Here is a 26,505-nt window from a genome sequence, read left to right on the forward strand (position 1 = left end):
CTGCCCGGCACTGTAAATTAGATTTGCACGGATAATCTAAGCAGTATGAAAACGATCAATCATCCTATTCTCTGTAATCGCTAATCAATTCTCAGTTTACAGTTGAACTCGACGTATCCATAACGCAGATAATAGTTTTGGTCTACGACGCGACCAGGCCTTTATTCCGCATATCGATTTCCCAAAGTTGACAACAAAGGTTTCCTATCAACTTTTAATAAGAGTCTTTCACGCTCGCCCCATTACCTACTCACACATTTCAGTGTTTCTTCCCTAGTAAACATTGGTGCTATCAAGCGTGGGAAACACAAACGTGACCAAGTGGACTTGAAAAGCAATCGCAGATATACCGTGTTTGTAGAAATTCTGATATTTGAGGCCATGGTCAGATGTAGTTTGCCTGTTCAAGTAAATTTGAAAATTCAGGCGCTCTTCAGCGCACCAACGATCACTGGATGCAGCTTGTTTCTCTCACGTACTATGTGTAAGTAGACGCAAATTATCTTTATTTTGGGAGGGGATAGTGGTCAAAATATTCAGTCAAACTTACAGGAAACTAAATCAGTGCTTGTAAACGAGATGTAGCCTATACAGTTTTCTCCTGCAAAATGTGGGTGTTTTACTGATATTTGAAAAAAAATAATTGATTTTTGAATTGTTGTTTATCTTGCCAACTTCCAAAGGCTGCATGCGTACTGAAATGGTGGGTATTTAAAACACATCACAACTTTTACAAGTTTTTTTGAGTTGTCAATTACCTGCGATTTCACTTCTGGTATCGTAATCTCGTCAACAAGCTCGGCAGCTCATTTAGACCTCCTGGGCTGTACAGTTCGAGATCGGTTTCCAAAACACTTAAATTTTGCCAAGGTGGCGCTATATTACAATTACAGTGTAAAGAAATGAATTTTTGACTGTTTAGTCTCACCTTTCTAGTCGTCTGATGTAATACTGAAAAATACGAGCAACGATCACTAAAACAAAACTAAGCTTAAACAAAAACAAAACGAAACAAACATCATCATAGCCTTGTAGGCCTATGTAGTCAAGTTGTAATGACTGATGAGCCAGACTTCATTTCTTTACAGTGGCGGAACACAGACATATTCTCAACATAGCAACAAAAATGACATTTAAATGTCCAATGCCTCACTTATATTATTGATAATGTAGTCATTATACATAGACTACTGTGTGGATTTGAGCCTAAACTCTCACCAGCACAGCACCGCGGTTACACCCTGACGAAGGCTGTCATGTGTGCTATCCCCACAACGGCAGATCTAAATAACTGATAATCGTCACTTTTGTTTTCAAATAAGTGAACTTTATACGAAACAAGGCACTGCTATAATATGTTTATATTTGCTATTTTGGATACAGGTGTTGTTAAGTTTCCAAGACACGCTTTATTAAAAATTTATCTCGGTACATTGTTATTTTCCGTCACGTGACCCAGCTCGCCTTTCAAAGACGCATCGATACGTGACAACCAAAATGGCGGAAGTTCAAAGAGAGTAGACGGTATTCAGAGCTCTGCCGTCGATTTGTATGATTATTTCAGTCTTGTGTAATAGTAATACGTATTTCGAAATGGTAAGACCGCCTGGATAGCCGTCGATATGCCGAAGTCGACGTCCTCTTTAGAACTGCGACGTGAAAGCAGGTGAGTTGGGCTGTGTAAAAAAGCGTTGCCTACGGTGGTCCAGCGTTGACGCTGTTTGTGCTGCCTGCTGACGACATGTAGCTGTGTACTTTTTGATGTACGTGAATTGCCTGAAAATATTATCATAGGGAAACACGAAATTTGCAACTTTCGCTGTAATGCTATGGCTATAAACAGACATTTCGTGTATAGTAGTAATTGGAAGCCAAACTGTCGAAGGTAGTTTCCGTGTATCACTGTCTCGGGCCCTTCGCTGTAATCCGATGAGTGTAATCCTATTGCCATCTGAGTCCCCACACAGTATAATATTTCTGTTTGCGGCAAAATCTGGTTTTTGTGGACATAACATTCCGATAGACGGCACCGCAGGCATACCGTAATACCAGTGTTTACGATGGTCATAGCATGACCAGAAAACACGACTGAAAATATTTTCCGGGACTATGTGATTTGGATGGAGGTAGCGAAACGTTTTGTGGCGATTTTTTCGAGTGACTGAGTTCCCCACTGGACAAACCGCCCCTTTCCTGTTCTCGACAAAATCGTGATGACATCAGTATCTTCTTTGATCGGCCATTTTTATTAAAATTAATAGGGTGCCCGTAAAGGTTTCCAGACTAACGATTTAAAGACTGCCATTTTGCGAGGTTTTAATGTATTTAACATGACTGTACCGGTATGTGCCAGATAAAAAAGTTAATTGAGTTGCTCCTCGTAATTTTCCACTTCAACGTTAACTGATTTTTGTTTTTTATTGACGAAAGTAACAAAAAAGTGAGCTGTGAGTACGTGTGCACTGAAATTTTCATATAGTGATCATTGCCGAAAATCTTTTATTAGTTACTGTTCTTCCCTAGTAATGAATTCCATGGAAAATAGAACATTTTTGAGTACACCTCAATAACGAAAATTGTTACTACTGAACATCTGTTCAAATTTGATTTCCAAGTTGTTTCATGGAAAAAATTTCCTGCACTGTATAAAGTCTAAACACATTGAAATCTCTTGTAGCCATGATAGTAAACCTAATTCCTTTCATGACTTGGTTTCTAGCTTTAATATGATGCAAATTATAGGTGTGTTTGATTGATAACACAGCCACCAATGTTGTTTGTCAAAAAGGTGTGAAAACCAGCTGTAACAGGAAGGTGCAGAGTAGGAAAAAAAAATCAAATTTGTACTAGCCATAGCAATAGAATGTTACTGCAAGTACCACTTGGGAAAAGATTGTTTACATTTTAGATCAGGACATATTTGCTAGATGTCATGGCATGTATTAAACCTTCAGGGACCGTTCATCATCCAGTAAATCGCCTTTTGAGTCTCTCAAAGCTTTGTACAGTAACAATGGTTTCATACCACCAAGTCTCTTCAACACTAGCTGGCCAAGTTGGTCACTCCATTGTGTTCTCAGATACCTCTTTAAGTGTTTCAATGACATACATGTATACTGCCAATTTTATTGAGCCAGGGCAATCATCACATTTCATGTACCAGTTTGTATGACAAGTGTTTCAGTTGTAATGAAAGTTCTGGGAAGGAGAACCTGCTTTGGTTAGATCATGGACATAAAAAAAGGTGTCCATGGTAAGACCAGGTCCACAAATGTCAGGGCATGGAGGTAGGAAAAGATTCCTACCTCCATGGTCAGGGTTTGTTCAGGTAGCGCCCAATTTATAGAATTTAAATTTTTCAGAGACTCTTTAAAAGATTTATGGATATGGTGACTTATTTACCCGGGTTTACATAATAAATTAGCCATGAATTGACATCACAGGTACTTTACATGTTATTGTAATTATTATCAACTCCTTTACATTGTGGGCCGGGCCTTGTGTTGTACCACTCATGTGCCAGGGGACAGGTTTCAGGGTCCCTGAATGCCGTGTTTGATATGGCTAAATGCCAACTTTACAAACTCCACCTTACAATCACCTTGTGAAAAATTTAGTACTTATATTCAAATCAACCAGCTTTGTAGTTGAGTTTGCTCTAGGATATTCATTCCATCGCAGGCAGGAACGAAGTAACAAAGTCAGATTTCAGCTATACATTGTACAGAAGGCTTGATTCAAGTTGGAAAAGCGTTCTAGAGAACGCTGAATAAATTCTCATCACCAACTATCAATTACGTGTATATTCAGATGTCTTGGGACATTACATATCTACATTAAAATTAAGTTATCCCATCTAGGAAAGTGAAATTAATTTTTGCATAAATAGTCCTTCTTAAACTCTTTGAAATGTCTGTCTTTTCATACATGTGTGAATGGACGAAGGTCCATATTAAATGTTAGGAGGACAATATTTCAGAACAGACAATGTATATACATGTACCATGGACATACATACTGTGCATATCATGTATGTTTATGCATATACATGTATTTATTACATGCCTCATATATGGAATGTTGCACTTCCATAGGATTCAATGATAACTTGTTGATGTCATAGAGGCTGCATACTCATCATTTGACTGAAAGTGACCCAGAACTATCTTCAATTTCGGGATTGAATGATGAGGACATTACATGTTTTACAAAGGAAAACAGTTTTTACTATGCATGAAAAAATCGATGAATTGCATAACACAGTGATTTTAATATATTCACGCACTGTTTGATGATGAAAATTATTCTAGTCTTTTACAGATTTTCAGCTTTATTGGATATAATAAAGCATATGATTGTCATTTGTATATAAACCAAAACATCTGAGTGCAAATTATTTAACAGATGCATAAAATAAAACAAAACCTAAACAAGGCAAGGGACTTTGTACCCACAAGATAGGAGACCATTTTCCCTCTTGATGTCAGTCAAATGGTAACCTGCCCTTGGGCACATAGTCCCTTGTTTGGGCTATAATATGTATACTTAAAATAGCATCAAGCACTTTAATCCTTACAAAGTTTAAGACAAAGTTAAAGACATCTTGTGTACTTAGACATATATATCAAATAATTTGCTGGACATCATGAATATTCATGTTATGAATACATGTATGATATACACTGCTGGATACATTACTGAACTATCAATAAAGAGAATATTTCTTTCATCAGTCATACTTGAATCTTCATTTTTAATTTTCATATTCATGTATTTTATGAAATTTACACTTCAGCTAGTTCAAATGGCAATGGTTCATTATATATATTGCAATCACCTGTAGACATGTACACAAGACACTAATATTACTGAGTGTTTGTCTGATTGTCTCTTAATTCAATTGTCATTCATTTTATGACAGATTTCCTCCAATTCATCTTGATATTCAAGTCAATCCAAGGAGACCGGTGAAAAGGTACAACGTGGAGACATTGATGAAATTTGCTTGTAGAACAGTAAAATGAAAAAAAAAATCCCTGCTTAACATGTAGAGTGAAGTTACTGCTATGGAATGGATGTTACCCTTATAACATATTGAAAATACCTTGTATCTTTTGCAATGCTTAATTGTCTAGTATCTACATCTTGATTCAAATTCAGAACTATCTGCATAATTATATCGGATGGTTTCTGAATTAAAGTTTCAGGATGTATGTATACTCATGTAACAATGATTAGTTTTCCTTATTATTTAATGTGTCTGTAACCAATATCCACAGTAACCTTCACTCTGTGTGACCAGTTCTGCATAGGTGCATCTATAATGTAATACCTCCCACAGTGTCCAGCCTACAGTGTTCCTATAAATGTACCTCCTATGGAATGCTCCCTAGTATAGTGTTCCTATACATTACCTCCTGCAGCATGCACCCTATGTTAATTCCTATATACCTGTACCTCCCATAGAGTTCACCATAATATTCCTGTACATGTACATCCTATAGAGTGCACCCTATATGTTCCTATACATGTACCTGTCATAGAGTCCACCCTATACTGGCTATAGTGTTCCCATGTATTACCTCCATAGAGTCCACCCAGTCAGTATAGTATTCCCATATATACCTACCACAAAGTCCACTGTAGAAGTGTTTGGACTTCCTGTACATGTACCTCCTGTGGAGTGTTCTCCAGTATACATTCCTATACATTACCTCTTGCAGAGTGCACAATAATGTTCAGGCATTTAACTGCACAGCATGCCTCCTGTAGTGTTCCTATATATGTACATGTACCTCCTATAGAAATCTCCCTATGTTCCTATGAAGGTACCTCCCACACGCCTCCTGTAGTGTTCCTATACATATACTTCCTATAGAATTCTCCCTAGTATAATGTTCCTGTACATTTACATCTCATAGAGTGCACCCTATAGTGTTCCTATACAGGTACGTACTGCAGAGCGTACCCATAGTGTTCACATAATCCTGTTTATTTTTGTTGACATTTTAACCACCAAAAGGAAAGGAAAGTAGCCAGTCTTGCTAAAATAAAAGAATATGGACATATCAATATAGACTACTAGGATAATGGGCCAATAAAAGTTGTACAGAATTTCTTAAGGATTTATTGCTCACACTAAAATCCATAGTTTCCAATATACTAGCACTTCTGTGTTATATCAGCATTACTTTACAAAGTGAATGTTTAAAATCAGGCAGTAACAAGATTACAAGACGAAAGCCAAGGGTTTGAAAGGGGTTTAATCTGTTCATCCCAATAGCTTGTGAACAGGTCTGAAATCACCATTTATATCAATGGCAAAGGTTAGGGTCACACCCTGATGATTGAAGGGCAGATAGTAAAACTGACAGGTTGAAAACTCAAACAGGAATTGGTTGTTCAAAAAAACTCCTGTAAATGCAAAAAACATTTATGTTGATTTGTAGTCTATTCAATGTTATAACAGAAGTTTGAATATTTATGCTTAAATTTTTGAAATATCAAAATTATCAGTAACATGAAAATGTAACATCTTTTAAAGTTGTAACCAGAATACAAGTATTTAGTTAGGAGCTGCCAAATTCAATGTACACAAATATAGTTCTGTACAAGTTTCTTGTTTGTAGATGTATATGTAGATGCACAGAATTTGCATTTTGGAAAGAAAGTCAAATTTAAATGTTGAGTTTGTATGTGTGGTATACCAGTGATATATAGTAAAAGATAAGTGTATAGTTGTAACTTTTGATCATTTTGCCAGTTTTTTTTGTCTGGTAGTTGGATTTTTGAGAAATACCACTGTTTATAATATTCAACTGAAGGAAAAGTGAAGTCTTCATCAATGATTTGATCAGTCCTTACTGGTGTTGAAAAATAAGTTGATACAAAGATGAAATCAAAAGTTATAGCTAGTATTGCTATGTATGCATTGACGCTATGTCATTACAATGCTATGCAAAAAATAAATTTTGGTGGAAAGGGATTTTAGTAATTGCTTACTGTACTTAATCTCCCATTTGTGTTTGTAAATAATTTGTGGTTTCATTGATGTGTTTGTAAGTTATGTCAATGTGTATTAACCATGCTGTCAGTCTTAACCGTGTTTGCATGGACTGTTTTTGTTGTTGTTGTTGTTGTTGTTGTTGTTTGTTGTTGTTACTAACATTATCATTGCATGTTTTCCATGTTAACATTTGAATCAACAGTGTGAGATTTCCTGAATCAACCAAGACTAACATCAGGTATCTGATTTGTACCATGGCATATTCTACATATTCTACATAAATGAAAACCTTCATATATGCCCTGCTGCCCAGTCTCCTGTCTTTATGCATGTAAATATCTGACTACAGCGACCTTCCATCATGTAAAATTGCCTGGCATTAAAATATTCAGTGTCTATACCACTATGCAAGATCTTGCTGAAACTAAATTAATCAAAGGTTGTACTATTGAAGGCCTTTAAATGGTCTTGCTTCAGCCAGCATTTTATACTGTTTGCCAAAGCTCTCAATAGCAGTTTTTTCTCATGCTTCATCAACTGAACATTGTTTCCCCATGTAGATGTGTATCTGTTTTTGACCAATGGTTAACATACATCACACTGAAGACACAATCTTGCACACAGACAGGATGTTCAGAGACTGCACTGGGACAGATAGCTGAATGTACATCTGTTTTTTTTCATGGTCACTGGGTCAATATATAATCTTTATGATACCAAACTGTTTCTGTAACATTGAATACAATCTAACATTCTCAGCCTACAGTAGAATTGATACTGTACTGTCCAATGTACACTTCCATTCTCTTGTACTTGTAATGAAAGTACCAATTCTATATGATGCTATGGTTCTCTGTTGGGCATTTATTGAAGAACAAGGTGTCAGCACAACATAGGAAACTGATAAATTTTAGCACCTCAAAGTTTAATATAAAATACTGTAAAGTTACATTCAAGACTGCAATATAGGCTTACATTGACTTCACAGTGAAAGAATGAATTTACTTGTACAGTGTATATACATATGGTACCCACATGTGGATTAACAAGTGTTGGCTTAAATTGGTTTGGAAGCAAATATGTACCTGCCATTCATCTTTTCTTGCCACCCCTGAAATACAATGGTTTTGCCACAAACCAGGCTAGAGTACATGTATTCAATGGGCTGTTCCATTCATCATTTCAGGATGGATGGATGGATAATTAGTAGGTCTTTGTTAATCAAAACAATAGGGGTTGACCAAAGTATTGTCTAGCAACCCATACACATCGTTGTAAACCACATGCCTCTTTACAGCAACAGCTTGGCGCTACCCATTAATTTTTGCGTAGGTCAGCAGAGCAGAAATTATGCTCTGGCTCTCGAGAATGCCCCATGCAAAGAAATGAAATAATCATAGGATTACCATCACAAGGAACCTATAAAAAAGATTTTGTTTTAAAGTACTGGTAGCTTGCTACTAATGCTTGCAATCATCTACCCAATTCATCGAGAGCATCAGAACATGAACTCTTTATACAAAGAGCTGTAAGGCAGACTATATAGAGTTCTCCCATTGCGCTGTGTTGAATTGCTAAGATGCAACAGAAGGTGGCCTGTGCACTTTTCAAGACAGTTTACACGAACTGTACCAACATGTACAGTTGACAACTGTTCTGTAGTTTTATTTTCAGCTGTTTTTTTTAATTGAAAATGCCAGCAACATACTTGGCCAGCTGAATTGTAAGGCTTCAGTATTTAACAAATGTTTTATATATAGAGTAAGGAAATATATAATATTAAAGTACAACTACAAGTATATTGAGAATTGTATTACACTAATGAGAGTTTTGTGTTGGCTGTTTCAATATATTCTAGGAAAAGAAAAGCAAAATAAGACCACCCAATGATTGCAGTGTCAAAATTGGACCATAAAGTCATTAAATTTATCCATAGACCCTCGAGAGTTATGATTTACCAAAGCCAATGCATTTGTATACCCATTGTTTATGTATCGTACACAGATCAGATGTCTTCATATGCGCTCTATCAACCAACTTACTTTATATATGTATTTAAGCCTTCATAAAAACGTGAATTTTCACAGTATCAAAGACATTTAGTGCGCTTAAAAATGCACAGTTCATGAATCTTTTAAGTTCATCCACAAGAAATGTTTCTTTCAAAAGTATGGAAAGGAATGTTGTAGAAGTCATTTTACAGTCACTCAGTGTACAAAAATTGACAAGCTGATGTCAGATTTCATTATGCTTATGTCAGTTTTCGACAATATAGATACTATTCATAATTCGTTACCAGCTTGAAACATGGCAACAATGCTCTGTACTATGACAGTAAATCCTTTGATGTGTAGCCTAGCTGAAGACAAATGTGTGAAATTTTACCCTGTACAACCCTGGTTGCAATTGTAATGGTTTGGCTAAGATTGACCCAGACTAAACAGTCAGCAACAAACGGTACATTCATGCATTACATATCACTGCTATGGTGCATTGGTTCAGCTAACACAATCCTGTTTCATTCACCTGTGTGTCTTATTGTTTACTTTGAAGTGTTTAGATGCACAGCTCATGTTGCAGTCACCTCGCAACACCCATTCACACGGCACTTATGCAAAGCTGTATTTCCACTGCTGTGCTTACAAACACAAGCATGCATATTGAAAACCAGCCTATACAGTGAAATGTTCCCATATATTGGCAACTAAGTTTTTGCATGTACCGCGCTACATAGTGAAACCACATCTGGCACTGCCGTGAATTGTGTGTTTGAGGTTGAAAGTTTGTGACTGAACTTCCAGTTGGTATTTGGCAACGTGTTTTAGTGCATGTTGGTTTTACATGATTGAAAAACGTTTGCAAGAAATACATTTGCAGGTACATTTTGTGACTGTGTCTGTACATCTGGCATGTAATCTATATATCCATGTATACATATGTTAGCACAAATACACATGCATATCTATGTATAAATATATATATCGATGCCTTAACTAATTCATATATGTATTCAAGGTTTGAATGTATTTACACAGGAATTTATATCATAATATTATGCACACACACATGGCATTTTAGTATGCAGTCATACATACACACACATATGCAGCGTTCTCACCAGGCCGCGATTCCGCGACATTCTCGCGTATTTTTCTGTTTTGTCGCGGATTTCTTGGGCGTGCGCGCCAATAGTGGCGCGCCTTTGAAATTATAAACTTTCGTGGTGCCAGCCGTATGGCCGGCCGGCCGTATCATACAGCCAGTACTTTTCACCATTGACGTAATGATTGACGCGAGTAAACACTTCCTGGTTGAAACCGAGGCAATCTGGAAGCAATACCCGTCAGAGGGCGTACTTAAACCACAGTCACTTGTGATTCGATACATGGCCGATGTGTGGTATGCATTACGTATACCATACAGCGGCCGTCGTGTATTGAACCACACGAGACTGTGGTAGTCTGACGCACTGGACGTGTTCGCCTTGCATACATACCGGTACATGTCCACGGAATTCGCGGAAGCTGGAGGCGTCATTGGCACGATAAATATATTCATAGGCTACGACAACAATAACCCGAACTACGAAAACACAAGAATGTAAAGCTTGTATTCCCTAAGGAATTACATGAACATTTTTTCGAAACTACGAACTCGAAGCTGTAGCATATCATTATACTGTGAGTTCCGCATGGCAACCAGGGTCTGGACGGGCGCGACGTTATAGTGTTCGTGCCGTTGAGATTCAGTGAATTTTTGTTTTCGAAAATAACGCAACTTTGTCTGAGATAATTTTTAGGTCTTTGCTACGTTTGGAATCATGTATAAACTTCGCGGGAGATACGTGTTGTGTGATGTTATCAGGCATTTGCTCCGTTCCTCGCCCACTCGACCTAGTACCCACGACTGGAAATGATTGACAATTTGCCCACTGCCGACTGATGATTTTATTCCAAAAGTAGTTCTGAGGTTTTAATGTGGAATAGTTGGAGGAAAGTTCTGTTATTATGCAAAAAATTATCAATTCTTGGCTTGCGCATGTGATAAGTATATTATTCCAGCGAACTCATATGTGAGAACATGGACGTCTTTTTCCCATGTTTCGATCAATTGACAAAATTTGTAGCCTGGCTGGCGACTGAAATTTCATGTCAAAATGTGATGATTGTCCACAAACATCATAGGGATATGTTTCCTAATCTAAATAGAAGCCATAGCAGTGACTTGGCTTGTTCCTTCTGCTAACTGTGAAAGGGGATTTAGTGTGCAAAAAAAAAAACCTAACTAATGACAGAAATCAAACTTGAAGCTGAATGGCTGGACACTCTAGCAACTACTATTATGGTAGTAGTCAGGTGGCTTAACAAAATATCGTTACACGGATGACAAAAGTGCCAAATTTGGTACAGAGGTTCGCATATATGTGTAGATCAAAATTACTATTGCTCCAAAAATTTGGGCCAGCGGAAAGGCTCGATGACGTCATAAATTCAAAATGGCCGCCATTATATTGCTTAAAAATGATAAAATACGGCTAATTCAGGCAGTTTTCAATATTTTTTTGAATAAACTGACAGAAACATCCCAAATTACAAATACAACATAACATTGATGCAAATAAATTATTTTGATGACGTCATAAAGCCAAAATGGCCGACCAAATTCAAAATATCCCCCATAATATCGTGTGATAATGTTCAAATACTCTTAATTTAGTCTGTGTCCAGCATTTTAGTGCCTGAGCTGAAATTAACACCTCAATTACGGACACTATAATTGATGAAAATTAATTATTGTGATGACGTCATAAAACCAAAATGGCAACCGAAAGTTATAAAATGTCCTATTATGACGTTCACTTTGCTTAGTACAATTACCCAATTATGTGACAAAATGATAGTTCAAAGGTAAGGTACAATTTGTCTTGATGATCCATGAACTCAAATAAATGATAAATGTACCAAAACTCAGCCAATAACCTCAACACAAGTTACAAAACTATTATGAAATTATTGATTATTTAACAATGGCCTCTGTCTGAAAAACTGAATCAATGTAAAGGAAATGAGGGCAACTTTACGCATCAGTTAGCTTTAAAAGTGTTATGATTATAGTGAGTAGATCAATTATAGTAGTGTGATTTCATGATAACAAAAAACATGGCAAGAAACCGGTGAATAAATCATGCCTTGACCTTGGTCATGTGACCTTGGTCCCCGAAAAAAGGTTTTATGTTTGTGATTTGGGTCTTTTGCTTCCTTTGTTTGAGAAGCCTTTTTCGTTTGTTGAATTTTCTGTTATTTATATCTCGATGTGTGGTGACAGACACATAATTTTGTACTACAGTATTTCTCTTTTCGGAGGATGTGCTGGCCTAAAAAGACCGTTTCGTCAGAGTTATATGAACAAAGACTCATAGGCACAGCTAACATGATAACATGCCTAAAGTGATAACGTGTGGACTACGATGCCCATTTTTCAGACAACGCCCAGAGAATCCGAAACTTTCCACACAACATGAGTGTTGACAGAATGTGTTGCAACAAATTTTGTCTGGTTGTCGCCTAAGCTCAGTCGTGGGAGTACTTTCGATGTTATCCTTTGCGTATAGAAAACGCATAACGATGAAAAAATTGCATAGAGAGTCAATTTCAATGCGTAAATACGCACGATTTTTGCGTAAACGCGAACTCTGAAAGAGAATACTTTTTTGCCTTTTGAAGGTAGCTTGCTTTGCTTTTTTTGCAGCTTTCGTGAATTTTATGAAAAGCGTCTTTGCCTTTCGTATTTGGCATCGTTTTGCTGTTTGGAAACCAAAACATAAAAAACGCCAGGAAGCGAAGTACATAAACAGAAATTCGAAGATTAAACAAAAACAAGAACTCAGAAAGATTCACAGATTCATCAAAAATCTTGCAAATCAAACCTTACCAAATGTTGAAATCAAAGCATTAAGCAAAGGCTTGAAATTTATTTCCATTCCAAAGTGCCTATACAGAAAAATTGTCCTTCAGATATAAACAAATTTATTCGCATCATAGGATTGTGCAATATCATGAGAAGCAAAAGCGATCTATCAATCAATCAGATATCTGTTCTAGATAAGTCCAATGTCACACTAACAGCGGAAAACCCAAAATTGTAAAACTGTCTCGATGCAACTTAGATCGATAGAGGAAATTCTATTCGCAACCCACAACAGAAAGAACATAACTCTAATAGAAAGATTGCTCTGAACAATCTGACTGAAAACAAACAAATCGCAATAAACCCATCAATAAAGGAAGAGGCATAGCAATTGTGAATACGACAAATGACATTAAAGAAAGTTAGACAACACTTAGCAACATTAACTATACTTGGCGACAGTAACTATATCGTGGAAATTGTATATGAAATCATTTATCTGCGACAAGAAGATCATTGACGAGGTGATTTACAGTTTCCCCATTCCCATAAGTAAAATAATTTGTACACCAAGATGGTATCTCCTGCCAAAAATACACAAAACCAAAGCAGAAAGAACAATCATCCATCCAACGTCTCAATAGAAATGGCTGCTCGAGCCCAATAAACAAAATCTCGGAATTTCTAGACTTTGTCATAAAACCAATCACGCAAAACGACTTACATATGTCAGGGACACAAAAACTTCATTCACTAGTTAGAATCAATAAAATACAAGCAAACTCTATTCTGGTAACATTAGACGTCGTATCGATGTAGAAAAACATGCCAAAAATGAAGCCATAAATGCAGCGATCATAGCGTAGGACTCTGAAACAGTTCCAGCCAACTGATACGATACAAAAACCATCTAACAACGTACATGAAAGCCTTACTGTCGATTATTCTGAAACGCAACATATTTTAATTCAACTGAGAAAATTACAAACATATCTATGGATGCAGCATAGGCTCACTAAAAACAGCTGATATCACATACCATGAACGGAGAAAGTTATAAATCCCAATCCGGTCAAATAATCGTATGGAAACGTTTAACGATTTACTCAGGAACAGAACATAAACCTATAACATTCGAACATTTGTCGAGGAATGCAACACCATGTACCCTACGTTCAACTTGGGAATTCATAATTGAACATTCTATCGACAAAATCTCATACCCTGACCTTGTGGTCTTCAAATGTCAGAGACGCAATTGAGAGAGATTGCTCGACTGCAAAACCCACACCAAACCATCTGACGATATTATCTGCCACCAATCATTAAATGATTCATTAATAAAGGTGAATTACTCAGATATGTTCGCACATGCAACAACAATATGGACTTCATAAAAAAGGTCAATTTCTCGACGCAAAAACTTCAACAACGAGATTAGAAAAAAAAGACATAGCTTGTATCGAAAAGAAGTTAATGTAACAAAATGTCAGCTATCCTTCATCAACAAAAATAAGAGTAATGAAAAAAACTTGTCAGCACAACCTCATCAAAACCAGCCTAATCAAACAATGTGATAAGAAACTGGAAAATAATGAAGGGCGATTAAACGCTGGCCATGGTTTTCCAGAAAACCTGTAATAACGTATAAAAGGAAGAAAAACATACAGGATATCCTCCTTTAAGCAAAATTCAAACACAAGGAGAGTACAAATGAACGGTCTGAGCAACAATTCACGCAACAATCAGACTACAACATAATGATCTTAGCACCTCTCTTTGATGGCTACCATCAAACTAAGCATGTTGGAATACAAGACCATTCAAGTGACTGAAGAAGGGATCCCACTTTGGCCCGAAACGCCGCTAGGAGGAATCACCATCATAAAACCTTTTCTCTGGGACTAAGGTCACATTACCAGGGTCAAAGCACTATCGATTCACTGGTTTCTCACCATGTTTCCCTATCACGAAACCACATTGATTTAATCACTATACCGTATCATAAACAAGGTTGAACCAGTGTGTGAAGTTGCCTTCATTTCCTTTTATATCGATTCGATTTTTCAAACACAGATCATTGTTTAATAATAAATAATCTCATAAGAGTTTTTACTTGTGTTGAACTTATCGGCTAAGTTTTGGTACATTTATCTTTTATTTTGAGTTTATGGAATATTAATACAAATTGTACATTACCTTGAAACTATCATTTTGTCACGTAAATGGGCTATTGTACCAAGCATAGTTAACTTCATAATCGGCCATTTTATAACTTTCGGTTGCCATTTTGGTTTTATGACGTCATCACAATAATTAATTTGCATCAATTGTATGTTTTGTCTGTAATTTGGGGTGTTAATTTCAGTTCAGGCGATCATAAATGCTGAAACAGGCTTAATTAACAGTGCTTTAACATTTTAGACAATGTTACGGCGGACATTGTGAATTTGGTCGGCCATTTTGGATTATGACGTCATAAATATTGATTTGCGTAATAATTTAGAATGTTTGTGTAGTTTATTCAAAAAAATATTGAAGATTGGCCGAATAAACCGTATTTTACCATTTTTAAGCAATATAACGGCGGCCATTTGAATTTATGACGTCATCGAGCCTTTCCGCTGGCCCAAATTTTGGAGCAATAGCTAATTTTGATCTACACATGTATGTGAACCTCTGTACCAAATTGGCACTTTTGTCATCCGTGTAACGATCTTGCTGTTTTTTGTTGCTAAGCCACCTGACTATAGAGGGCCCCGAAATGGACTTTCACACTGGAAATAACGAAAGTCCCGTAGACTTTTCATTAACAGGCACTGATATTCACTATCAGTTGATATATTTACCGAATGTTTACAAAAAAGTTGTTAAGCTGAATGAGTTGAGTCCTTTATTTTTTCCATGCATAGAATAAGGTTCGTATTTGCAGTTTGACTTTTTTAACATATTATATATTGTCTCACAAAAATCATCCGTTGTCCCACTTTTTTTTTGGTCAGCGGGACAAAATGTCCCACAATTTTTTCTGGTGAGAACACTGCATATGGCATTTTACCTAATACATACATACATACATACATACATACATACATACATACATACATACATATGATATGAATTCATTTGGTAGCATGTACATCTATCTGAGCAGATTGTTCACCTAGATAAGAAACTCAGTGACAATTTTTTGCTGACCTTGAATTTCAGGGGCCGGGAAGCAGCAACTAGTAAAAGCCTGCCTGCATTGTACTCACATGAAGAGAAAGAGGACATGGAAGTTATTAGTAATAAGATTGGTGCAGGGCTAACTCCATACAGACTGCCAAAACTAGCATCTACCAACACTGCTATGGTATCTTCATCAACTATAGGCCTTGATGAACTTTACAAGATTGATGCCGATGATAGCAGGTAAGATACAGCGACACAGTCATATTTTTAATGCCAAGAAGTCAGAAAACTTCAAAAGATTTGCAGTGACCAATTTCTACCACTGTTTGTATCAAGTGAAGAACATCTTCAAAACCTGTCACATAAGTAAAAGGTAAAACTTAACACTGGTAAGCTGATAGTGGTAAACTTAACACTGATAACCTTAAAATGGATCAAAACCACATAATGAAAAATTATTTCCTTTTTCAAACAATCAGTTTTTCTTTAAGATACTACGGTAGAACGCACCTCGGGGACAGACATTCGGACTCTCAAACTTTTACAATTCTCTTCTGATATACCACATGTGGGGGTTCATTTTAAAGCTCTTGGTGAAAGAAAACTTTTCACCGGCTTAGTTTTTCGAAATTCGAAAATTTTTATTTTTCTCCATAGAGTTAACACAGGGATGGCGGCCATTTTGAATTTCCAATATCGGTAAATCTTGGGTAATTTGTTTCTCTAGTACCAAAATTTGCACGGTGACCCCCTATTTTTATTCTTGATTTTGAAAGAGAATGATTGAAAGATTCCTTGAGGAAAGTTAGAGCAAAAGTTTAAGTCTTTCACTTTCGAGGTGCATATTACCTTAACCCTTTCACCACCATGGTTTGTCCCAAATCCATTGTTTTCTATGGTAAAGTTGGACCTGTATACAGGGAACTGGGGGTGAAAGAGTTAATAGGAGGCCCTTCCATTGCTTTTTGAAACAACTGAACCCCAAATATTACATGTATATTGACTTGTGACATTGTATAGTAAGGGTCCCCTATTCTTCAGTATGGCCTCAGAGATTGTTCATTGAGAACCCCATTTCAGCAAAGGCTAGCATATCATCCATCATGTACAACACACTCCAAGCAGTGGTTGTGTGTAAGCCTATACCCTAGTAGTAGTGCCTACATGGCTCAGAGTGCTGGCACATAGGTTTATATAAAGAATGTGTATGGTGATAATTTTCTGAAAGTAAGCAAAGGGTGAAGTTAAAATTGATGTATTCTCATTCAGATAAAACTGTCAGGCTATAATTTGCTGTGTTGAAATTTTTCTGAAAACGTAAAGCCTTTGATAGTAGCTGTAGGTAATATTTTTAAAATGTTTGTTCGATGAAGCAAGTCGAGTCAAATCTGTGTACAGTGGTCACAAAAAGGACTAAGAAAAAGTGACCAGTATATACATTTAGAGGTGACCTTTCCATAGAGTCTGCATGTGGAATTGCTTCAAAAAACAAATAAACAAACAAACAGTGTAGGTGCTGTGCTGAGTGATGAATTTAGGAAGAGATAACAGTAATGATTAAATTCAATTTCATAAATATCTTGAAAATCATGAGGCATGCATTTAATTTCTTAAACAATTTGCAAATATAAAATCAGTTTCAGACTCATTTCTGGCTTTCCAGTTAGAGCAGTTTTTGACAGAGTCATTCAAAACCACATTTGCTAACCATTACAATACAGATTTTGCCATTTTGTACCAAATTGGAACAATTTCATGTGGCCAATGACCACATTAGAGAGAGGTAATAGTTCTGTAGAAGGCCTTTACATGTAAAATGCTACTAGACTGCCACAAAGTAACCACTATAAAGAGATGACAGCTCTAAGACAGGTTTGTCTTAATCGTTTCATACTCTTCTTGATAAAATAAATGCCAACATATTGCATACACAACGCGTGTTGTGTATGTTGTAAAATCAATTTCTAGTCCAGACTGAAATTTTGCTGTCAACAGTTACACCAGACATTACACTTACAGACGTGTAGGTTATGTTCACCAATTTGGAGCATTTCTACATGGTTATGGGAATACATCAAGAAACTAGTTTACAAACAGAATTAAAACTAGGCCTTGAAAGTAAGTTACAGCTAAGCAAGCTCTACTGCTGCAATGTTAGAAATTACAATTTCTCAACAAAGAATATTGCATTTTCAACTGTTGTTAGTGGTCATCTATACTGCACATTGGGTCAAAGTTCAGATGTCTCAGTTGTGGGTTTGAAACAAGCAAACACTTTTGTTTGGTGCAGCACATGTAAAAATCAATAAAATCAATACTGTGAGACCTGTTAGAATAGAGATGACCTCTTGGGGGTATGTTAATAGCAACGCTAATACATTTAGTTAGTTTAATCAACACAGGCAATACTGCAGGCTAAAGTGTATTGTTGAAAAAACCCAAGTTCAAATTTACTGATTTTGTTGAATACAATAATGGACGAAATGTTGAACTCCAGAGGGCGCTATATCAAAAAAGGGGCAATGGTCATTTTACCTGTTTGCAACAAAAATATTTACCAGTGGGCAAAGCCATTCTTAAGCCAACAGTTTTACTGTTCTTCAATCAACATGTTTATATTCATCAGAAAAAAATGTGTTTCCAATCACATAATACAAATATCTTCTCACAAATCAGGAATATTTTATGTATTTTCTTTATTACAAGTGTAGTTTTGTAACCTTGTTGTCAATGTCATGAATTTTCAGTAATTTGTCATGAACTTGTCATGTCTGTTTATCAAATATGTTATCTTTATAATGGTAAAGTATGTGTTGGTTTACAAGATAATTACAGTTAGAAATGGATTGAAAAAAATTATCTGTAAATACAGTGAGGCTAACACTCAGGAAGTGTTAAGATTGCGACCTAACAGTTCAATACAATATCAATGTGTTTGATTTTCTTATCATTAATGGCTCCCTGAGTTTCACATCCCAGGTCTCTTGTAAAAACGAGTGACGTCACAGATTTATTTTATTGGGCCTTTGAGCTGACAAGATCAAACTGCTGACAAATCAACAGCAAAACCTTTCCTGGTTTCACAAGTTTTATCAAAATTTCAGTAAGTCATAATGCATGTAGAGTGTTTCTACTGTTACTTGCCAAACTGCTATGTGACAATTAAATTTACCAAGACACACCTTCAATGAACAATTTTCTGCATGCAAATCTAATGAACATTGAAAATGTACAGCTTGTCCATTGTGTGCACTGCATTCTTAGCATCTTCATTTGAAGTTGAACCTTAGAGAAAAATGATTATCTTGACTGATAGGTCAAAAATTTGAAATGGGAATAGGTTGGTGAGAGTTAGAATGGAATGTCATTGTTTGCAAGACTATACTAGACCAGTGTTATAAGTATGAATACTAGTTTTCAAGCTTTCCATATGGCCATTACAGTCAATCACAGGTTTTGCTAATGAGAATCTGGTTTAGCTGGTATAAAACATTGATTTTTTTCTCATCACTTTGGTTGAATATTATAAGAGGAAGAACTGTGTATGCATTGTAATGATCCATGCAAAGTTTACATAACCAGGCTGTGTTGTATGTATTTTGGTTGATGTGTTTTCAAGCTTTGCATGGTGCCTGAGTCTTACTGTGGTAATTACAATACCAATCTACCCATCTTGCAAAATATATAGTATTACAGCTATGACTTTAACCCTATAACCCCCTTATCTCTGTGAATGGATACCGCCCAGTGCTTGAAAATGATAGCGGTCTAACCCAAAGGGCAGGGGTGAGTGGGTCAAATAACCAGACATGAACCAGAAAACTGCCCCTAGTATCACCAGACTGTTTGTTGATCCGTAAATGTCAGAGAATGTATCTGTACCCAGCATGCAAATACAAGAGTTTTAATGTAACTTTCCATCAATCAAACTTTTTTCAGTCGTGAAGTATGACTTGCATAATGAATCACTGACATACAATTTGTCTTCTTTGCCTGAATTTCATCTTCTAGGCCTTCTCTAGTAAGTTTTCACTTTTAGAATTATACCCGCATAACGTTGAAGTAATATTTTTCAATTTTTAGTGGCCAAAAAAAATTCCTGCAAAATATTGAATTAGTTTTTTCAACTCAGCAACTTGTACACTAGCCAATGGATCTATCACGATTAAATAATGAAGACTTATATAATTCACATTCCTCTATTTGTCAGTGATCTTACATCAAGGACATCTGACTTTTTAAATGAAAAGCACTTTCTACATGTATGGTCAGTTGTTTTCTAATGGCTCACACCATGCCAAGACAACTTATTATTGTGCCAATTATTCCAGGAAACCATCGGTCTAAATTGTTCACTCTTTCATGTGTGAGTTCTGTAAATAGTAATACTACAGATATTAAATCACAGTATGTGTATTAAAAATCAGATGAGTTTACACCTTTCAGGTGAGACAGATCATACATGTCAAGCTTTATAGCACTAAATTGTGATCAAATTGTATTCAAAGAATGATTTATTCTGTAGACTTGGACATAAATCTGTCATAAATAAGTTGATGGTGTGAATAATATGTGCTTACACTGTTGTCATGTACAGAAGTCTGTCTCGTATCTCCAAACAAATCTACTCTATTGATTGTTGAACAACCGTAGGGATCGTAAACTTATCAACTTTTAAAGCAGAGAGTAGTTGTCAAGTGATCATAGCAATACAGTCCTGTCCATGTACAACTGATACTGTACATGTATTTATCTTTATCTAAGTTATTCTGCTGGTATTACAGTTTTCTTTGTTTTTCAGTTATTATGAATGGTTAACAGTTGCTGGTTAACGGTTACCATTGCCACTGTTGGCTTTGATTTACAGTCAAATATGCAACTTTGTACTTTGTGTTAGTTCTACAAACACTGATAAACAGAATTGTTGTCATGTGAAATAGGATTAAGTTGTCTCACTATAGATACCATTAACCTGTCTGGCCTAGTAACTTACTAAGTCCCAACAAACAACAAAATCAAAAACAGATTAAGTGCCGAGATTTGTCATCTGATAAGAAATTTCTAGTTTGCTTACAGTTCTAATCCTACATGGTTTGTATCCATCTACCATTTAACTTTTAAGATTCCTGAACTCAATGTAGGAATTTCATGAAATTTCATCCATTTCTGTAGGCTATTACATGTATTAAATATGCAACATTGTTTTAGTTATCTCTGTGTCAATTTAGCACCTTGGTTTGTATCATTGTCTTTTCCTTTGGATGTGTCCATTTTCCTCTGTTCTATTGTAACTTCACAAGAATCCCTTCTGAACATGAAAGGGCATTTATAGGTATGTTACTTCAATTTTGAACGTAATCCGCTTTTTTTTTCAGCTTTTCCCATCAACTCACAGTTTTGAATCTTTGTGAGAACACCCCTTTCCATGTCTCACCGATATCATGACAAAACATCGTAATTAGCAAAAAAGACAATAACAATTATGTCGTTCAGTCTTTCTTTCATGCATGATTTGGAAATAATCCTGTTTTGTGCATCAGAGGAGCTGTTTTCATAGTTCTTGACAGGTTTAGATATCTTCAATGGTGGTAGGACATGCAGACTGGCTCAACAGCATCTGTTATCTGATGTTTTATCTGCACAAGTACAAATCTTAACATTGTTCAATGCAGCAGTCAGTCTTTGGGTAAAAAAGGACAGATTCCAGACTTTGAAATCCAGTTTTGTAACAATTAAAGACTTATTTATTGATCTTTTCCATCAGACTGTGTAATAGTCTTATCATAATTGGCTTTGTGTGTGGCATAAACCATCTTCATTTGTAAGTCAACCATACATAATGTCTCAAAAATGACTAAGTCTTGGTTTTTAAAGATCTTTATAGAAAGATTTTTGTTTTACAAAGACCTCTAGAAAAACATGAAATACGCTTGACTTGGATTTTTTCAAGAATAAGATTTAATTGTCTTGTGTTTGTAAGAAGATTTCTGTTCTACAAAGGCCCCCTAGAGACACAAAGAAGTTCATTGAGGACATGTACAGGAATAAGATTTATCTTTACATGACAAAATGCGCACTTATAACATCAAACCCTCAAGGCTTGGTTCCAATAGCTGAAAATTGGATGTACACTAAGAAGGGGAAAAGTCTGTCAACTATTGCTCCCTAGAAATATATAACATCCAAAGCTATTAGAGTCAAATAACACAAAACATCATTGCATTGGGTATATCAGTGTTGTTGTGAAGGGTGATACAATGTAAGCAAGAAAATATCATTGTAAACTTGGTCTGTCCTGTCATTTTACCAGATTCATTGCAGTCATATTAAGAACAACAGAGTTGCCAAACCGTTCACCAATACTTTGCCAAAACAAGTTCTGTACAATACAATTACAGATATGTACATCATATCATATTACTGGTTTTACCTGTTTTGGTGAGAGGAGCCTAATCATTTTGTCGTAAGGTTGAAGCTCTCATGTTTGCACAATATGATGGTGCCTGTACATTTGTATACTTTTACATTCTCAAATTCTACACAATTTTTTTCTTCATAGGTCAAATCATCTCATCCAGTATGTACGACACAGAAAGAATGTGTTACAACCGCCGTACACGATAGCACAACTTCACCGGGCAAGCAATTTAATGGTACCCAACTTTAGAAGTGCCCATCTAGCGCCTCTAGGTCCATGTCCATCGGTGGCTACCTCCAGTGATATGGACTATAAATACAGATACAGGGGGTAAGTATCAGTGTGTCTATCCATGGATGTGTGTGTGTGTCTGTGTCTGTGTCTGTGTATGGGCACAGGGAAATGAAATCTCAGAAAACATGACAGGGAGACATCTTGATGTGACACAGCATGGGGAGGGGAGGTAGCTGGGTCATTTTCGAATATGTTGAAAATTGAAAATTTGCATCTGAAAAGTATAATGGAAGGTATGTGTTGAAGTTCTATGCTGTGCAAGCAGTATGCTGCAAAGTGTGTAGTGATGTTGTTTGCATGAATGACCAGCACTCACCATGTGATAGTCAGACTCACAGCTCTTTGATGTGAATTTCAATACAACGAAGATAGAGAAATACTGTCAGTACATGTACAGACTTCGGTGTCTTGATATGGAAAAAATCAATTAGGCATAAAGTGAAAACATCCAAAATGATAAAATTATTGGAGATAAATGAGGTAGTGTGGCAACAAGTGGCAAGAACCGCCAGTATCAAATAAATACAGCATTAAAGTTAGAGCCAGACTGTCTAACACTCCTGTCAATATTTACAATGTTTAGTTGAAAAAACCAAATCTCAGACTGTGCACACAGGAGGAGTAGTTAGTTATTGAATCAGTCAACACACTTCTGAGTGTTTACAGTGCATTGGATGATAATTTCAGCAAATACTGATATTGATTTAGCTATGCTTGAAACCACTCTACGTTTACCATGGTCTTGAGATCAGCAGAGCTCAAACAGACATCAGTGTAATCAGGGTATATTGAGTGTGTGGTTTGGAGTCCATGTGTCTGTCTCAGGACTATGGCTGTAAAACACTAGCCTTTGTCAGTATTGTACACCATGTAATTTGATAATTTGACGTCTGTACCTTTTTGTGTAGTTAGCTCTTTCTTTGAGTAGGCTTTTTGTTTTGTTTTCCATGATGGGAACAGCAAATGTTAGCTTGCCATTGTTGAAATGAAATGATAGGACAAACTTAGCTAGTGAACATACATACTGAAGTAGAAACAGATTCAAAAAAGTATATGTATATGCAAATTTAATTCATTTTAGCCTCTCTCCATCAAATTAAAAACAAAATTATTTTTACCATTCAGACATTTAATTTTATGTAAGAAAATGTTGAAAGTGCTGCAATATTGGATCTCATGTTCAAGCAGTTAAATAAGAACATCGGCTGCAAATATTGATATCATTTCATTTTGATATTATTCTTGATTCAAAATTTGGCAACACACAACCGGGGAAATTCACCTCTTGTTTCATGTTTAAAAAAGTGAAACTTTACCAAAATATTGTCTTTTTCTTCCTCAGCGTTTTTCCTCAATTTTTGTCACCCTAAAGTAAAAACAGAAATTTTGCATATCCATGTAAATCATATTACCATTTCAATATCATGTATTTCTTAAGCGTCACATTTTACATTTGTAACATCTCTGTCTATCACCATTTCACAGGGAATTACCTAAACTTCGAGGAGCGGAATCAGTCAACAGTTTTGAGAGGAAGCTAGATGAAGAATTGCAACGTGAACACAAAAGAATATCCTGGAAACTCTCACCTCATAATAATCCAAGCTTTGATATCAAGGTTTGTCATCTTTTCAAGTCATCTCTTTGAATTCCAGGTTACAGAAAGTACTGGATTGATGATGTCACAAAGTGCATCATCTAACAAACAAGATTTCTAGTTTATTCTAATGGAATTTCAGTGTTTTGTAGAATGTTATTGACATCAAGTCATCCAAGAATGCATTCATGTATGATAAGAAACATTAACCCTTTGAGTGCCAAAGTCAATTTTTGTCACCTTTGTAAAACATATCATAGTCAATTTTTTCGGATTTCTGCTAAAATTTTGATAAAAGCTTGTAGCCAATGAAATGTGACGTCCATTTGGTCCAAAATCATCAAAAAATTACAGAATAATTCATAAAAATTGGTAAAATGTTTCTGCTCTAAAATTTCGGAGGGAAAAATTACAGCACTCAAAGGGTTAATTCTGTTTTAGTAAGAATAGTATTATGCATTATTTGCACAGTGTCATAATCACTTAGAGGGAAGTCTGCTGTCAACACACCTGAACTAGTAATTGACCATAGTTTTCAAAATATGAAATGCCCTTTCTATGTACTCTCTGATAACTTAGCATCAATGGTTGATTCTGTTTCTTGAGAGATGTCTACATTCTTGAATCAAAGTCATGGAGCTAGGTCTGCTGTTGGAGAGGATTAAGTCACATGGTAGAAATGATTTAAGAAATATTGTTGAAAATCTATGAGATAATTACTGCATGAAAGATAATAGGAGTGGCATCAAATTAATACTGATATGAGGGTGATGATGATAATGATGTAAATATGAATTGCAAAATGATGAAGATTATGAATTCACAATTTTGACAAACTTATGGTGAGTTGGTCTAATAGATGAGATTATAAGGATGATATTGATGACATTGAACTCCACCTGAATGTGACTGACTCCACTGCTTCATTTGTATTCAACACAGGCGGGCAACTCTTTCAATGGACCTTACTCAAGAGAATTTACAATTCACTGTACGGCACCTGCCAATTGGTTGAAGATGAAACTCAAAAGGCAGGACACAACCCTCAGATAGTCTTACAGCTGACCTCCTTTGACGGCAAGGTCAGACAGTGTTGTGAGTTCATCCAATAGAGGCAGTGATGTGGATCTATTGAAGGCCATTGAATTATGAAGAGCGCCCTCTACCAGCAATTCTTCCTCTGTGTCAGAAGTTTTGACAGTTCTGTCACAATTTTGGACTGCAGTGAGAAGTGGAGATCATTTCTGCTCTGAGTCATCAATAGTCTGCTTGGTGCAACAGTGAATCAGCCATGGATGAATTATTTTTCAGTTTGCTGAGACTTGTTAAGAAGAGAAGATTAGAGCAACAAAACACAAACGAGAAGTTGGTTTGAGGGCAATGAGTACTTCAATCAAGATGAGCCTATGATTTACAGTGTAAGACTACGATGGTGTTAAACTGACATGCCTTGCAATGGTGTTTCATATTTGACTTTCTCTTTAAATGAACATTACACTTCACATATCATTATGTCATTGTTAAAGACAATATATCATGTAAATATGGATATTACTGTATCTTTTGGATATTTTTCATTTATTTTAAAATGGCAAATTTACATTATACACTGTACCCACCGTTTTGTATACATATACTTGTTGCTGATAAGTTGAATTTCAGTCAGTGGTTTGGAAAATATAGCTGTGTGTTATGCTTACTGTACAGGTTCTCTAATAGATAACTGTGGAACTGGTCAAGGAGAAAGTTTGACCTTAAACACTGCAAGTTTTGAAAGTTTTAAGCAATGCCCTATAGATTTATATATTTAGGCTGAGGTAACCAAGCTGCAGCAACTTGTGCCTGTCACCAGTGCTTCTGTTGCTTTCTGTAATCCTATTACATTCAATGAAAACATGACTTGTAAGTCGGATATTTGATTATCTTAACGTTAAAACTTGAAATATTTCCCAAGCAATTCTTTCTGTTGTGCAATTTTTTTGGTTGTTATAGCGCTACAGCATTCCTTGATTTAGAGTGAATGTCAAAGTATTAACCGACCACCTTTTATCAATGTGTCATTTTTCCTGATTGAATATCCATTAAACATATCAGATTTGTCCATCATTA

At 36.0% G+C, this 26,505-nt stretch overlaps 1 protein-coding gene across 3 annotated transcripts; it reads left to right on the plus strand.

Moving 5' to 3' along the window:
* The first annotated feature begins 1,480 nt into the window (after positions 1–1,480).
* On the plus strand, positions 1,481–26,505 carry LOC139144200 (uncharacterized). 3 transcript variants are annotated; one of them, XM_070714853.1, is made up of 7 exons: positions 1,481–1,666; positions 4,922–4,975; positions 7,209–7,244; positions 16,124–16,327; positions 22,647–22,835; positions 24,285–24,417; positions 25,339–26,505. In XM_070714853.1, exons 1-7 carry the CDS (start codon positions 1,623–1,625, stop codon positions 25,447–25,449), a joined length of 771 nt encoding a protein of 256 aa, XP_070570954.1. In that variant the 5' UTR covers positions 1,481–1,622; the 3' UTR covers positions 25,450–26,505. The 3 variants fall into 3 exon arrangements, with proteins under 3 accessions (XP_070570954.1, XP_070570955.1, XP_070570956.1); XM_070714854.1 differs by lacking the exon at positions 7,209–7,244; XM_070714855.1 differs by lacking the exons at positions 4,922–4,975; positions 7,209–7,244.

The sequence above is a fragment of the Ptychodera flava genome, chromosome 11 (assembly GCF_041260155.1).
Source record: "Ptychodera flava strain L36383 chromosome 11, AS_Pfla_20210202, whole genome shotgun sequence".
In the NCBI taxonomy this organism is placed as follows: Eukaryota; Metazoa; Hemichordata; class Enteropneusta; family Ptychoderidae; genus Ptychodera; species Ptychodera flava.

What these genes read in the sequence shown, in the direction of transcription:
- LOC139144200 (XM_070714853.1), top strand. Translation starts at nt 1,623, where the DNA reads ATGCCGAAGTCGACGTCCTCTTTAGAACTGCGACGTGAAAGCAG. An exon ending in GAACTGCGACGTGAAAGCAG is followed by an intron (nt 1,667 to 4,921) that starts GTGAGTTGGGCT and finishes ATTTTATGACAG; the next exon opens with ATTTCCTCCAATTCATCTTG. An exon ending in TATAAATACAGATACAGGGG is followed by an intron (nt 22,836 to 24,284) that starts GTAAGTATCAGT and finishes ACCATTTCACAG; the next exon opens with GGAATTACCTAAACTTCGAG.